The sequence below is a fragment of the Xiphophorus maculatus genome, chromosome 8, assembly GCF_002775205.1.
Source record: "Xiphophorus maculatus strain JP 163 A chromosome 8, X_maculatus-5.0-male, whole genome shotgun sequence".
Lineage (NCBI taxonomy): Eukaryota > Metazoa > Chordata > Actinopteri > Cyprinodontiformes > Poeciliidae > Xiphophorus > Xiphophorus maculatus.
Genome location: NC_036450.1, coordinates 16,491,743 through 16,506,225, shown reverse-complemented (window position 1 = coordinate 16,506,225; position 14,483 = coordinate 16,491,743). Strand labels below are relative to the sequence as shown.

The 14,483-nt window shown below is 37.3% G+C and overlaps 1 protein-coding gene across 3 annotated transcripts in view; it reads left to right on the top strand.

Moving 5' to 3' along the window:
- The first annotated feature begins 1,119 nt into the window (after positions 1–1,119).
- Positions 1,120–14,483, top strand: part of LOC102216869 (transforming growth factor beta receptor type 3-like) — a 40,114-nt gene continuing 26,750 nt past the window's right edge. For 2 of the 3 annotated variants that reach the window (XM_023338484.1, XM_023338482.1), the window contains exons 1-2: positions 1,120–1,223; positions 2,224–2,381. In XM_023338484.1, coding sequence (XP_023194252.1) covers positions 2,324–2,381 — 58 coding nt within the window. In that variant the 5' untranslated portion in view covers positions 1,120–1,223; positions 2,224–2,323. Of the gene's footprint in view, positions 1,224–2,192; positions 2,382–14,483 lie in introns of all 3 variants that reach the window. The other variant, XM_023338483.1, reaches the window with a different exon arrangement.

Genomic DNA, 14,483 nt, shown 5'->3' with positions numbered 1-14,483 from the left:
AACATGTTGGCAAGCCCTAAAGGATCTGAAAGAATACCCTTTGAGCTGATGAAACAAAAACAGAGCTTTTTGGCCAGTCATGTTGAAGCTATGCTTTGAGGAAGGAAAGTCCAACATCTCAGGGAGAAGATACATGATGTTTTGGAGATGATTTCTCACAGCATTGGCCAAGTTGAATCTGTGCTGGACACAATAAAGTCTCAAGGATATAAAGAAAACCTGGAGCTAAACATATTGTCAGAAGGCTCATTCTCAGTCACTCGTTATGGGTCTCCTAAGAATATAAATAGATTATGTTGAGCAATAATATCTACTCACTCAAGAACGCCCTCAGTAACCTCAGATTAAATTAATTCAGCACAAAACTTTTACAGGACGATCTGAGAATTGCAGAGTAGAGATGCCACCCTTCAAACCTGAGAAAGTCAGGTTTGAAGGGTGGAAAGTGATGCAGTTAATGTCTGCATTATCTGCAAACATTAATGCAGTTAATGGCAGCAGATTTCTCAACTGCTGGCTGATGAGAAATTTCGTTGTTTGTTGGCAGTAATTGCTGCAGAATGTCTGTCTGTCTGTCTGTCTGTCTATCTTGAAATTGGTTAATGAAGCTCATTAACCAATTTCATTTAGCTTTAATAACATGAAGCTACATAATTTTTTTAAAAGACTTTTATCCTTAGTAAAATTCTAACTAATTTACGTACCTTAAAAGGAAATTGATGAGACATTTGTAACAACAATAACTATTACTAGTTTAGAGGACGGATGCCCAGCTCTTGCCAAATAAAACCTCTGTGACTCACTGATGTACCTTATGTGTTAGAAAATCCCATTATATTTAATTTTGTTGACACCAAACAACCTATTCTTTCAAACTTGATTGTATTCAGAGGGAATGAGAGGATTGTTCTGCTTGCTGTCTCATCTCTTGATCATTATATGAACTGAAGGGAATTAGTTTTTCTTCTCTCTCTTCTTTAAACATTCCCTTCTGTTCACAAGGACTCAGCATATGTTTCTGTTCTCAGAAGCAACAGTTAGACAAAAAAAAAAAAAAAAAAAGGGATCCTGTGGGAGGGGTACAGAAGTCAGTCAGTACCGCCCCGGCAGAAACAAAAACTTTGGAAAGTCCACACATCGTCACTTTGCTGAATGCAGCCACATTCCCACCAGTGGATTAAAAAGCCTAACTATTATTCAAGAGAGCCACCTATTTCAAAACAGTAAGTTTTGATTTGTTTGCTTTCATTCTTCCTCTCTGCTGTTATTTTCCCTGAAAGCTTAGAGAGCAGAAGCCAGTTTTTTTTTTCTTCCTTGACTCTGCGCCAGTCCATTTTATTATATATCAAAGCAATTTACTGGGGTCATGTATCTGCAGGTCATTTCTTGGGATTGTCAGATATTTTATTTGTTAAAATAGAACAGAAACCTGTTGATCAAAAAGGTGGGAAGCTATACGTTAGATATTCTCTGAAAGTCCCAACTGCGGCTCAAAAGGTTTACCATCAGGGCTTAGTTCAACCAACAAAAACACTCTTAAATAGTTTCTATATTAGCAGTTCAGTGCTTCAGTTTTTCTTTTTAGTTTCTTTTATTTCAGTCTTACAGTGTGATGTTCGGGGAAGTAACGAGGCTTTCTGTTTTCCTTGGAACTACATAAACAGTTTACACAGACTCTTCCTTTCCTCTCTATATGAATTATATAACAAGTACAGTCTCCTTCTTATCTGATCTCGGCATTGTGGTATTATTTAAAGACAACGATGCTTCCTGAAAGAGTTTGCCAGACATTCAGTGACCAGCAGATAACCTCTGGGTTCAGACCCTGATTGTGCATTGGGAAGATGGGCAGAAATGTTGCCTCGCTGTCTTCTGAGTAAATTCCTGTTGACCACACTGTTTAAAAGACCAGTGACCTGTCTACTTTCACAGCTTCATTGTTCAAATTTGGTTTTGTTTTTGATGGACACATACTTGGAATTTTTTAAGAGGGAGAAATGTACTCTTCTATTGTTCTTATCAATTATAAATCATGTTTTATTTTTGCAACAGAGACTATTTTTGTATTGCAACATTAGCATGACACAGTCCTAATACAATGGGACTGCGACACTTGGAGACATCTCATAAATTACCACATTTCTCTATTGGTTCCTTCATTTCTTTTCCTCCTGACCTTTCCACCTACTAAGACTCCAATTATCTGTTCTTTCACTGCCACAGTCATTGTCTCCCTGCCACCGGACAAGGACACTTGAACCACTGACCGAGCACCTTCACACTGCAGAGACTGAGATCCCGATTTTACAGAAAACTTTAAGCGATGGAGGGATACCTGATGAGATCCAGTCTGCTTCTGTGCATCGCCCTTGCAGCCTCCTGTAAGTCTTACCGGCTAATATTTATTTCTCTCACCTTTTACATCTAAAGACTTTCTTATCTAAGTCTTTCATTTATGGAAATAAAGCAGCCTGAAACTTTAGGCAAAAGGCCAGTATATTTAGTCAACGTTGAACCTTTGAGTGATAGTTCTGTCAAACTAAAGTTCAAAGCCAGATATTAATCTTGATTTGTTCCCTTCTTTGACGTCATCTTATTCTAAGCAGATAAAAGTGCCTTCTGTAGTTGTCCATCAATTTGTAGAGGCAAACAATGCACAAAAGAGTTCCTTGTGAATAATTACACATGAAAGACGTCTTAGTAGAATTAGTCTCGTTCCAAATAGGATCCTTTACTGTCACCTTAGGGGAAACATTTGTTGGTTTTATTGCTTAGAGAACATTTTCTCTAAATTTGTCCAAAGACACAAGAAAACATGTGGATACTGATTTAATGTAATCCTTCCCAGTTGCCCCTCATCCATCAGCCCGCCTGCTGCGGCTGACTGACCGTAACAGATTCAAACCAGTAATCCCCACAAGGTATTGAAGATAACGAAACCTTACCTAACCCAGTGAGCAAAAATCAAGCTTCTAAGTCTGCTCTGAATCATGCTACCATGTATTTTCCAACAGTGAGATTAATGTCCAACACTCACAACCATATCAATAATACAACTAGACCTAACATTTTGCAATGTTCCAGATCTGCTCAGTAAATTTTAGATTGAACAAACAGCAAATTTACAGTGTTTACTTGCACTTTAAATTCATGGACAGATATTATTTGTGGACAAAGTTTATGTTGAAGACTGCCTCAGCATCAGATAATAAAAACCCAGAAACTTATTTTTCCACTTTAGTTCTTCGTCTTGGACTCATCGCTTTTAAGATGACTATTGCAGCACCAGAAAGCGAGACCAGAAAGAACGACTTTACAGACCTAAATCCTAAAATGGTTAACAAATGGGTAACTTTTTCAGTCTCTATACATGAAATGCTGGTAGATAAATAGATGGAAGGTGATAATGCGACAAATTGTGAAAAAGTTCACATTTTCACTTTTGTTGCATTTAATGTCACTGTTTCATTTTAGTCCTTGACAAACTGCATCTGATTTACCAACATTTTTATTAAAAGAATAACAGATGCCTACTCTTGTCAGTGAATGTGTAAATGTCATAACAACAAACACACTGTCACTATTTAATGTACTTTGACATTCACTCTTCCCACAACAAATGTCTTGGATTTTTATTTTTATTTCTTTTAGTTTTGCTTGAAGTTGCAAGTGCTGGATATTTTGCGCCCACATTCAAAGGTCTTTACACATACCAGAAAAGCAAACAAACCAAAAATAAATAAATAAAGTGACATTTTCATCATTCTTTTTGGAGAAACATAAAGTAGACACAAGGCTGTTAAATTTTTTCTTTTAGTAAACCAAGACTGCATAGACAATCTGGCTCCAGTACTGACCTGCTGTATTACAAATCACAGTATTTACTTAGGTACTAAGCAGCCTCTCAGCGTGGTGCTGGAGGCATGGATACAGTGTTGTACTTTAGCCAACTGGCAAACCTGTGGAGAGTTTGACCTTATGTAGTTTCACTGCAGGAGATCAGTCTCGCTTTCTGGTGCTGCAGTTTGCAAGGAACTGTTTAGTTCAGTCCTAATTGCCTGTACGACACATAGTTCTGAACCCAATATCCGTTTTTTCCTTTCTTAAATGAGGCTCTAGGGATCTTCTTTTCTCCTTATTTGTGCATCTGCCAGAGCAGCTTTAGGTGAAGACCCAAGGGGAGCTGGAACATTGTTACAGCAGTATATTCTAATATTGTGCTCTGGGTTTCTGAGACATTAATCAAAACATTGATGAGACGAGATGCTGCATCTCGTTCATTGTGTATTCGTCTTTTTTTTTTGTGTCAAATGAGTTTGTCATTTTTCAGACATGTCTCCTGGGCTTAATGCTACTTTTTTTGGTTTCAAAAGCGTGAGCTGTGTCACACCGCAGCCAGGCACGTCCTCTCAAAATGATATTTTTCCAGACTGATAACGAATATGGAAATTAATTCTGAGCACGTGCAACATATTTTAAGGTTTTTTTTTTTTCTTTTTGAATGAAAACCCGGTCAGCTCTAACTGTGACTAAAAACAGATGTTGTGAAAAGCTGCTGAAAAGAAGTAAACACAGAAAAAACTTAAAGTAAATCAAAAATAGCCTGCAGCCCACCACAAATCCCATAACGTACTTGGCCAAACCAAAACACATTGGCCAATGTGTTTTCCTTCAGCTCAGGCCTGCTTTAGGTTTTTGTAATCATTTTATATGTCCGACCATGCCGTCAGCTATGACGCAGGACTATAAGCAACAGCTACTCTTAAATTCACAGTTAACTTTACCCTAACACTCCACTGAAGGATGGGGATTTGGATCCTATTTTGTGTAATAAATGTGGGACATATTTTTAAAAAATTAAATGTCATTGAAAAGTTAATTTATTTTAGTAACTAAACTCCCCAAGAGCGACACATCTTGATTAATTACACATAGACTGATGTTTTTTTTTTCCCCAAGTCTTTATTTCTGTTAATTATGAGAGCTGCAGTAGACATTTAAGTTTGGAATATTACATTAAACCAGCACAAAACAATTTTTAATGCAGAAATGTAGACTTAATTAAAAGTATGTTAAAAACTTGGCTGAAAGTTATTAGTTACAAAAAGTACTATTAGTCTGACAACTGAGATTCATCATGAACACATTTTTCTATTGAGTATGACTGTGCTCAATAGAGTAGTAATGATTTTCAAACGCTATCTCTCAATCAGTAAACTGACCAATAAAAATAAGCCTGAGCTTGTGTGGTTACAGTCCAGTAAAGACCACTCTTTTCCCTCTTAAACCTGAATATGTTCCTTTATGCTCAAATGAGTCCGATTTCTCTCTTCTTGTTAGCAACCTATCCGTAATCTCGGAGTAGATTTTTGCAAGGCTTCAATAAAACAGCCATTAATCGGCAGGTCTTAGCTTCACTACACTGTCTCCCTATGGGACTAATTTTGTCAAAAGTGTCCATATTTTAATAGTCTTACAGGCTTTAGCCAGCAGATTTATTTCTATTTAGGTCACAACATATCTGATATCTTCAGTAAACAATTGCTTTATAAGTATTAGATTACACAGACCAATGATCACATTTCAGCAGTGGTGTGTGTTCACACTCCGTCTTTACAGCTGATTTGATACGTAATTTTGTTTTTAAGAGAAAATGGATTAAGAAGTGATCTTAGTGTCTATTTAGTTTGGCTATGAAGAATAACTAATCAGTGACGAAGCAGATATTTACAAAATTAGTAATTTTGATCGAAAGTACCAGTCGGGGCACTACCTGATTATCAGGAAATAATTGTCAAATTATTTTTTTAGCATTAGTTATTGTTATATGACTGCCTGTGTGTTGAGGTTTGGAAGGTTGATACAATAGCAGATCTTTAATATTCTGTGTTTCTAAGCTCTAAACTAACACAAATATTTAAAGTCTATTCTCTGACTTTAGACACATCCTTGCACAGTGCAGCTCAGTATTTTCTCCAATAATATATACTGCACTATAAATATCCAAATGTGAAAGTAAAATAACCCTGCAAATATCTTAAAATATTCTTGCTCAAACTTGAGGAAGCTTCTAAAGAGTAACATGCAAATTATTGCAGTTTCACCAAAAGCAGCTTAAATCTAAATTTTCTAGTTTGTGTTTTTACTCTACCAGTGCAAGGAGTTGGGTGATGTTCGGATTTACTGGTTTACTGTTACATGGAAACCAGCCGCATGCCACCTCCGTAGCAGACAATTTTCCGATTATGTTTTTCAGACTAAGCACAATAATCACTATCATAAAAGCTAGCTGTGGCAGTTGGACAGATTTACAATTATCTTTGCGTCCGACTGAAGACTTTGTGATTATGCACTGTGTGTGCAGCGTTTCCTGGCTAGGAAATAGTGTTGAACATACCCCCTGCTGCAGCAGCTTTCCCAGAGGGACACAGGCTTCATGATGCTAACTGCCAGACCTCCTGCTGCATTTTTGCCAACCCCTGAGTCTCCTGCCACGGACTGAGGGAAAAGTACAAAAGTGATTAGTCTGCCGCTGGAGGGGGGGTGAGAGTTGAGGAGATTTGAGTCTGAAAATGGACCAAAAGAGAGACGCAGGGCTAGACAGACACACAAACAGAGATAAGAGAGTTCATAAAGGCTTATTCATGGAGACAGTGAGGGAGTGGGGGGTCAAATCTTTGTGACTGTCAAAGAGCAGATAAGTGGAAAGATTTAGGAGGAAAGAAGGAAATAGAGAAAAAAAGACATTTAGGAAACAGGACAAGACAAGTATTAAAAGAGTGTCAGACATTGGGGCCAAATGAAAATATTAAATCACAAAAAGTGACAATTAAAGAGTAATCAGACAAATGAATAATAAAACCTGACACAACACAGGACATTTTGGCTGTCTACAATTGACAAAGAAACAAAGAAAAATAAAGAAAGCTGACATAGGTTTCTCAGAAGTCGAGCTGTTAAAAATGACTTTGTGAGTCAAAACAGTCGACTTCCCCTGTTTGACTGTAGTGAGCCAGCTCAGCCTGCAGTCAGACTGGGTGGCAGGGAGACGCGACCACTTGTCGCTGCCTCAGACCGATTTCAATCTCCTACAATGTTATGCCCCTCCCGAATAACAATCCATTTCTGACTGCCTTTCTTTTCCACTGTTTGAATACAAAAAAAAAGGCAGTGTGAGGAAGCCTCACCAACCTTCTGTTCTTTTTTTTTTTTTTGCAAATGTTTTTGAGATAAATTTTTTTAAAGATAATTCTAACATGACTGGGTGGGTATTAATACTATACATATAAATAAATAATAAAAAACGTCTCTTAGTGAGTGTTAAAAATAATCCTTAGATAGTGGAATCAGAAAAAGTAGTAAAAAATGAGATATACAACTGTTTGGCACAAAATTACTTTAACATCATAACTTCTTGGAACTGAAGCAGACCTCATGTGGTTTATGAAAAGCAGATATATTGACCCATAGTTCACCGAATTGTTTGATTTCACCTTAATGCGGTTAATGAGTTAATTTCCATATCTTCAACCCGTGGGTGCAGGTCTTTTATTGTGCTCCTGCATGTGAATTGAATGGCTCATTTGGAGAGATTGAGATAAATACGTCGTCTGCATGGCGGCCACTTGTGCCCATGTCAACATGCCCGCTGTCTGTGAAGATAAGGCATGGAGTTATGTATCCTTATCTGAATGTCCATCTGACCTGTTCAAACCCAGAGGTACACACAAACACTGGAAATGTGCAGCTCATGCTTATTAGAAAAGACATTTAAAGGAGCATTACTGATGGGTGAGCTAATTGAAAACACATAAAAATGCGTTTTCAATTAGCATCCATGCAAAGCGGGATTTTGCATGGACAAAGAGTCTGTGTCCTGTGTTTTTTTGCGTGATTTAAATTCAATTACAATTAGTATCTGGTAATATGTTTAAATCAGCTTCTCTAAATACTCCTACATTTAACAAAACCACTAATTTCCATTTGAGAGACATTACAGAAATTAGAGGTGATGTTGGGTTTCAAAAAACCAAAATGATAATGCTGAAAATCAATACAAAAGAAAATTCAGTTCTAAGCGTGTGTTCTCAGTCCCCTGGGTGTTATCCAGGAGGCAGTTTGTCAGTGCATGGCCTTCATGTGAACTTATGCTTATACACACAGTTATGCTGTTATATTCATATTGTTAAGGACTATTCACACATTAGAAATGGTCAATCCAAATTTGTACATTTCTTTAACAGACATGATTTCTCAGGTGCAATTTCTATACATGCGTTATATGGCTTTCAGTTTTTACTTATACAAAGTGTCATGACCTCTGATAGTTGCCTCTGGAATTAATATGGGCTCCTTTAAATAGTTCTTGGACTTTAAATCAGGTTAAATGCACATGATGATGTGACCTATCAGTCCATTTTATTCGCAACCAGAGCTTCAAGGCTTTCTGTCATTGAGATTTTTGTCACTTCCTCGTCAGAATATTTTTGTTGGTGAAATTCATTTTGTGCATACAATTCATTTTTGATTCTGTGTGCTGTTGGTATCATTGCAGAGTTTTTCTCTCCCCCAGGTATGCCTTTTTAATCAAACACATTAATTTACCGTCGGGATGCACTGGTATGGAAATCGTACGGTATGAAAACCTTGAGGAAAAACATTTGACAGTTTTGTAAAATTTACACAAGAATAGAAAAACAAAAATGCATGAGAAGATTTAATTATTTATATTCAAAACACCAAACATGGAAGCTATTGCTGTTAAAATTTTCTAATACATCAGTTATTAAAGATACAATACTTATGCAGGCACAATATGATACAAATTTATTATGACAGTATCACTCTGTGCAGTGTTGATATCATTAAACAAACTGCATACACTTATAATTGCTATAAGTACCATGCATACATGCTTTCTTTGACAGTGATATATTTTCAATCAGAAATTACAATAAAGTTAAAATTGCCAATATGTCAGATATAAAATAATGCACATTTTCATTCGTTCTCAAGCAATACGACTTGAGAACAAAGTTGTATTGCTTTGCCAGTGGCTGGATAAACTACTCACTATCTGTGGACAGGCCCAGAAGGACAGGAAAGTGGATTACAGGTGTCTAGAGGAGCTGACCAGGACATAAGGAAAGTGACATCTAACAGCTGGAGATGAGATTAGTGAGATGGAAACCAGTTAGATGTTACAATGCAGCTAGGCTCCGAACTGAGCAGCTGAGGGAAAAGCATTAACACGTACAAATTGAAAAATGAGCACACTTGGATCTACACCGACCTTGGACACAAAACGATTTACTAAGAAAAAGCGGAAGAATAAAACTAAGATAAACTAAATCAGGAAAAACATGCTTATTGCACATGGTGAAATGCTTTTTGCTGTTACTCATTGTAAAGTTGATGCTAGCAACCCTTTTAGTTGAGCAGTCTGCTCAGACAGTGAACCTGCAGTTCACACTAAAACAATGCAAAAAAAGTACAATTAAAAAATTTAATACATTTACTTGGGTTTATTTACATATTATTCAACAGTATCATTTATTTGTCTTTATTATCAAGCTTTTATTGGCATCGTAGCAATCAAACTCTTCTTAAAAATGTTCAACCGGCATTTTGACAGTTTCTTTGATGAAGATGATCATTAAATCTTTGAGGTTGCAAAGCCATTAAAGAACACTCTAATATTGAGCTCCCGTTGCAGACTCAATAACAAAGTCACTTCAGGATCATGCCTGTGCCGCTCCAAAATGTTAACATTACTTTGAGTCAGAAGAAACATGTTGGTAAATTTAAAAGATTATTATAAACCTAAATCAGTCTATATGAATAATGCTGGGCATAACTGTGGGTATATATCAATTTGATAGACTGTCTATATGAGGATTTTTGTGATAAAGCCACTAAGAGTCAGAGGGGTCCTTGTGACAATGGAAAATAAAGAGAAGAAAGAAAAAAATTATTTGGTTATGGTGAAGGTCTGAGTTAGTTTAAGATTCAAAATGTTTCTACCTGCCTTTCCCTGAAAATAAACCTTGAAAATGAACTCAAAATCCAACAAAACCCAACATTAAATAGCTTTCCCTCCCCAAATTCCATTAAGCATGCTCTAAACCCTCCCTAAATGTTAAGATTTCACAATTACACATTTTATATTCAATCTAAACCATCGAGAACTCACTGAAGCAGGCCTACCAATTTATGAAAGCACTATTGGGTGGTTCCTGTTGATTCAGGTGCCACACTAGTCTGTCTGTTTTTTAAAAATCTGAAAAGTCCTTCTCTGAAGTCTGTGAGTCTGCTTACAATGAGTCTGTATAAGGACGATGTGATGGAAGAATCATCCCTGTATCATCTTTATTCACGTCAATTTATGTGATATGTTAGGGAGCACAATGTGGAAACTAGTCAGAAAGGCTTGACAGATTATTCTAATATCGGCTCATGCACTATTACTATATCATATCAAACAGTCAAACTCTGGATATTAATAATCCTTTTACAGATGCTTGAGGGAATAAAGTAACAGTTTTGCTGGAACTCTCTCTCTTGTCCAGACACTTTCATTAGTTAAACAGTAAAAATGAAATCATGAACATGAAGCTGTCTCATAAATCTTACTGTAAGATAATTCAAAAGCCTCTATGCTCAAGAAGGCAGAGGGAGTTCTGTGCGATACACATTGGTGTGTGCTGTCACTTTCTTGAAGCCTTCATTATAAAGCCTCTATCATATAGGAAATCATTAATATTTGATGGCAGAAATCAGTCATGGAAAACAAGGTAATCTATGTTGGCTCAACATGAACCATATGTTGAACGAAAGCTACATCAATCTCAAATGATTGGAAGCAGCCACTGTGCACTGAGTTTTCTAATGCCTCAGTCTGCTTCTGCTGCACACAGTTAGCATGAAACTTTCTAAATTAGTCTGTCTTCCCACCACTTAAATCGTAAGATGATTAATTGTTGTTTTGCCTGTGTTCTTTCACTATACTGTGGAAAACGTCTACCACATGAGCCAATATAGGAGATACACATTCCCCTGAAACTGATGGTGCTTGGAATATAATAGATGATTTATGCGCGTTACCACAGGAACATATCTCTTTTCGTTTCTCTCTCTAAATTGTCCCCACTGATAATCTTATTCGATAAAGCTGAAATGGCTAAATACTAGCAGCAGACGAGATGTAAAGTGAGGCCAACAATGCCAGTTGCTAGAGTTCAACGATGAGTCGACGGACAAATGGCTCCCAGAGGTGTAAACAGTGCTAGTGTGAAGACAGCCTGTCTCCAGAACAGCTCTCACATCCTCAGTTCCTCTCCAGTAAACACTGGTAGCAGGACTTGGCCCAAAGATACATGCACAATCATCATAAGCCATTAAACTGACAAGACTAATAAGCATTTCTTTTTTTTCTGACAGAGCTTTAGGAATAAGAATATGACGGTGACACGGTCAGGAAGCTTGTGTGTTGTATGGCGTGTGTAATGTGTAGTATGTAGAGGTTAGAGGCCAGGGGACAGTTTATGCCCCTGCAGAGCACTGATAAGAGCTTGTTTACCTTCCTGTGGATGGTCAGGCCTCAATCTACAGCTGCGGAAACGCTGGGACAATAGGTGTGTGTATGTGTGTGTGTACGTAGGTTTGCGTGTGTGGAGTCAAGAGAGAAACTTGAGGCAGCCTTGAAGCTCCCCTTTTCCTCTTCAACTAACTCTGATAGGACTGCCGCCCTCCCTCCTCTTTTGCCGTCATGACTCTGTCGCCCAACCCTGGACACAAACAGTTTACTCCGTCCCCGGAGACCACAGGAGACAGTTGGTCTTGACGCTGTTCGCTATCAGGGTTTCCCCCTCATTTCTTCTTCCCTCTCATTCCTCATAAAAAGCTGCTGTGCGGTCCAGCTTTAACGTCTGTAGGTCTTAATTCACTCGCTAAACTGTTGGCAATTACTTTTTTTCCCCCCAGTGATGTCATAAAAATTAAACACCAAGCTGCAGGGGGATATGCACTTATCAGAAATTATCTGCAAAAGTCCAGTCTCCAATTTCTGCAATGCTTTGACCAGATTATATTGATTTCAGTCAATTTCTTGCCTGGCCATTGCCTTCCTGTGCAAATCGGGTCAAAAACTGTTCTCACTTCCAGCACAGTCCCTCTGTGTTGGGCTCTCTCCCCTTGACTCGGATCATCTGCGGCTGATTTTTGAAAGGTCCAATCAGTGAACAGAAGGAGAAGTTGTGATTGATGATGATGATGATGTTGATTTTCTGCGCTATTTTATAATTGCAGTCTGCCTGTAGTTTTAGCAACAAAACCGTTCAGTCAGTGTTGGCCACGCTTCCTAATATTGAATTAACATTAACAACCGCCTCATTCAGATTAGCATTTCTCTATTAGTAGTGGAGGACACTTCTTTACAGCACAGGCAATTTCCGGTTGAACTTACATATGTCATGGGCAAACATTAGCAATTGGGTAAAATTTAAAACTTCTACGCAGTCCACCCCTCCAGGTAGCAATCGTTTCTCAATAGCCAACAGCCCAGAAGCTCATGCTTCATCCTTTGCTGTATGAAGCAAAGTGTAGTACAAGGAGTTGGTTTTTAGTAGGCTAGTCAATTTCATTTTTTTTTAAAGAATATTATATTCAGAATTTTTGTTCTCATTTTTCTGCCCTCAGGATGTAATTAATTATTTATATTAGATTTAAAGATCATGTCACACTATGTATGTGAGAAAGCATAATAGGGTTTTACTATTTATTTTAAAACAAACCAGATTAAAATTAATGTGATATTTTAAGCTTTCCTCGGCATCATTAAGTAGCAATTAGCACAACAAGCCTGGTTATCATTCCTTACTCTGAACAACAGCCTGTGATCCCTGGAGAATGTAGAACATTACCTTAATGCTTAATTTATACTTCTCAGCCCATTTCATGCCCACTTCATTGAGAATCTGGTGTGATGAGAGTTTTGTCATTATTACCTGCCATTTATGGTCCACTAGGACTCTCTGCAGATGTTTGGATGCAGCCAGATTTATGTGACTGTGCTGACAGTGTGCGCCAACAGAGACAATAATCCTCTCTCTCAGAGTATGGTGCCAAACACTTGGCAGACATTGAAAACGACACGTCATAATATAAGAAGCATATGAACAGCAGTGCATGTATTTAAAAAAAAGGAAAGAAAAAAGAAAAAAACAGTAAGGAATGTTTTTTTTCTCTCTCTAGAGATAATATAATGTTCATTATGAGGACACAAAAGTTGCATTCATTTTCTTATCTATGTCTTTCAGATCTTTATACACAGCATTACTGTATATAAACCAGTACATTATTACCCCCTAAAGGATTGCTGTGAAAACTGTGTATCTTTAATTGGCAGGTGGTTCTTCAGCTGAGCTAAAAATAGTACAAATACGGTCGCTTGTCTGCCAGGTCCAACCAGCTCATGTTCACAGCGACTGGAAGGTATGTGAAGGCCTTAAGTCTGACATTTACAAAAGGTTGTCAACACTTCCAAATCCAGTGTGTTTTATAACAGAAATTGAAAGCTCAGAAGAATTAAACAGAGCAGTTTTGTTTCGCTCCCTTCAGTCTTCAAGTTGGCTGCTGAAGTCAGTCAACAAAGCTGTGAAAAAGACAAAGCCGCACAATGACAAACAGATTCCAAGGTGAATCTGATTCATAGACCAATATGTCCACACAGAAAATACAACTACCATTAGAATAGCTTATTGAACATGTCCTACTTTCTTTGACTTCATTCTTAAACACCTCACTGACCCTGAAAACACTGAAGCTTTAACCACATCTCTTGAAAACCTTTGAGTGTGAGGAACCAGGATTAATTTAGTAGACCTCTAAGAAAAGGGAGTTGTCTGTCACATCCCTTATTTTATTTGTTGATAACTCAGTTATTTTTTATATCTCCGACCTCTGAAAATGCTGCCATCATGCATACTTTTTAGAACATTCAACAAAGCAAAATATCTGTACTACAACAACCAATATCATAAAAGAATGATGACTGACTAATAAGGGTTTTAAGGGAGCAGAAAAAGCAGAACTGTAAGAAAGATTTGGAAATATGTAGAAACTTTGCATCTTGTATTGTTCTGATTCTAAAACTTCTAAAAGTATTATGGAGTTTATCAAGAGCAATGTATGTGTTAGACTTAGTCTTGTCTTCACACTCAGGCTTTTTTGCTTAGATATTCTACTTAGTTTAATCAAAAGTGTTTTATTTTTGGCTTTATTCATTAAATCCCGATAATACATCTCTATTTTTTCATATATTTCTAAGCATATTTCTTGAAGTATTCAGGGTAACAAAATAAAAATACACATTTTGCATACCTCTCTGCACATTCAAACACATTACTGTTTGCCAAAGGAGGTCCCATCTTTACACAAGAAGCAGCAAACAACTTTTTTATTATTATTTTTGACAAACAGAAATG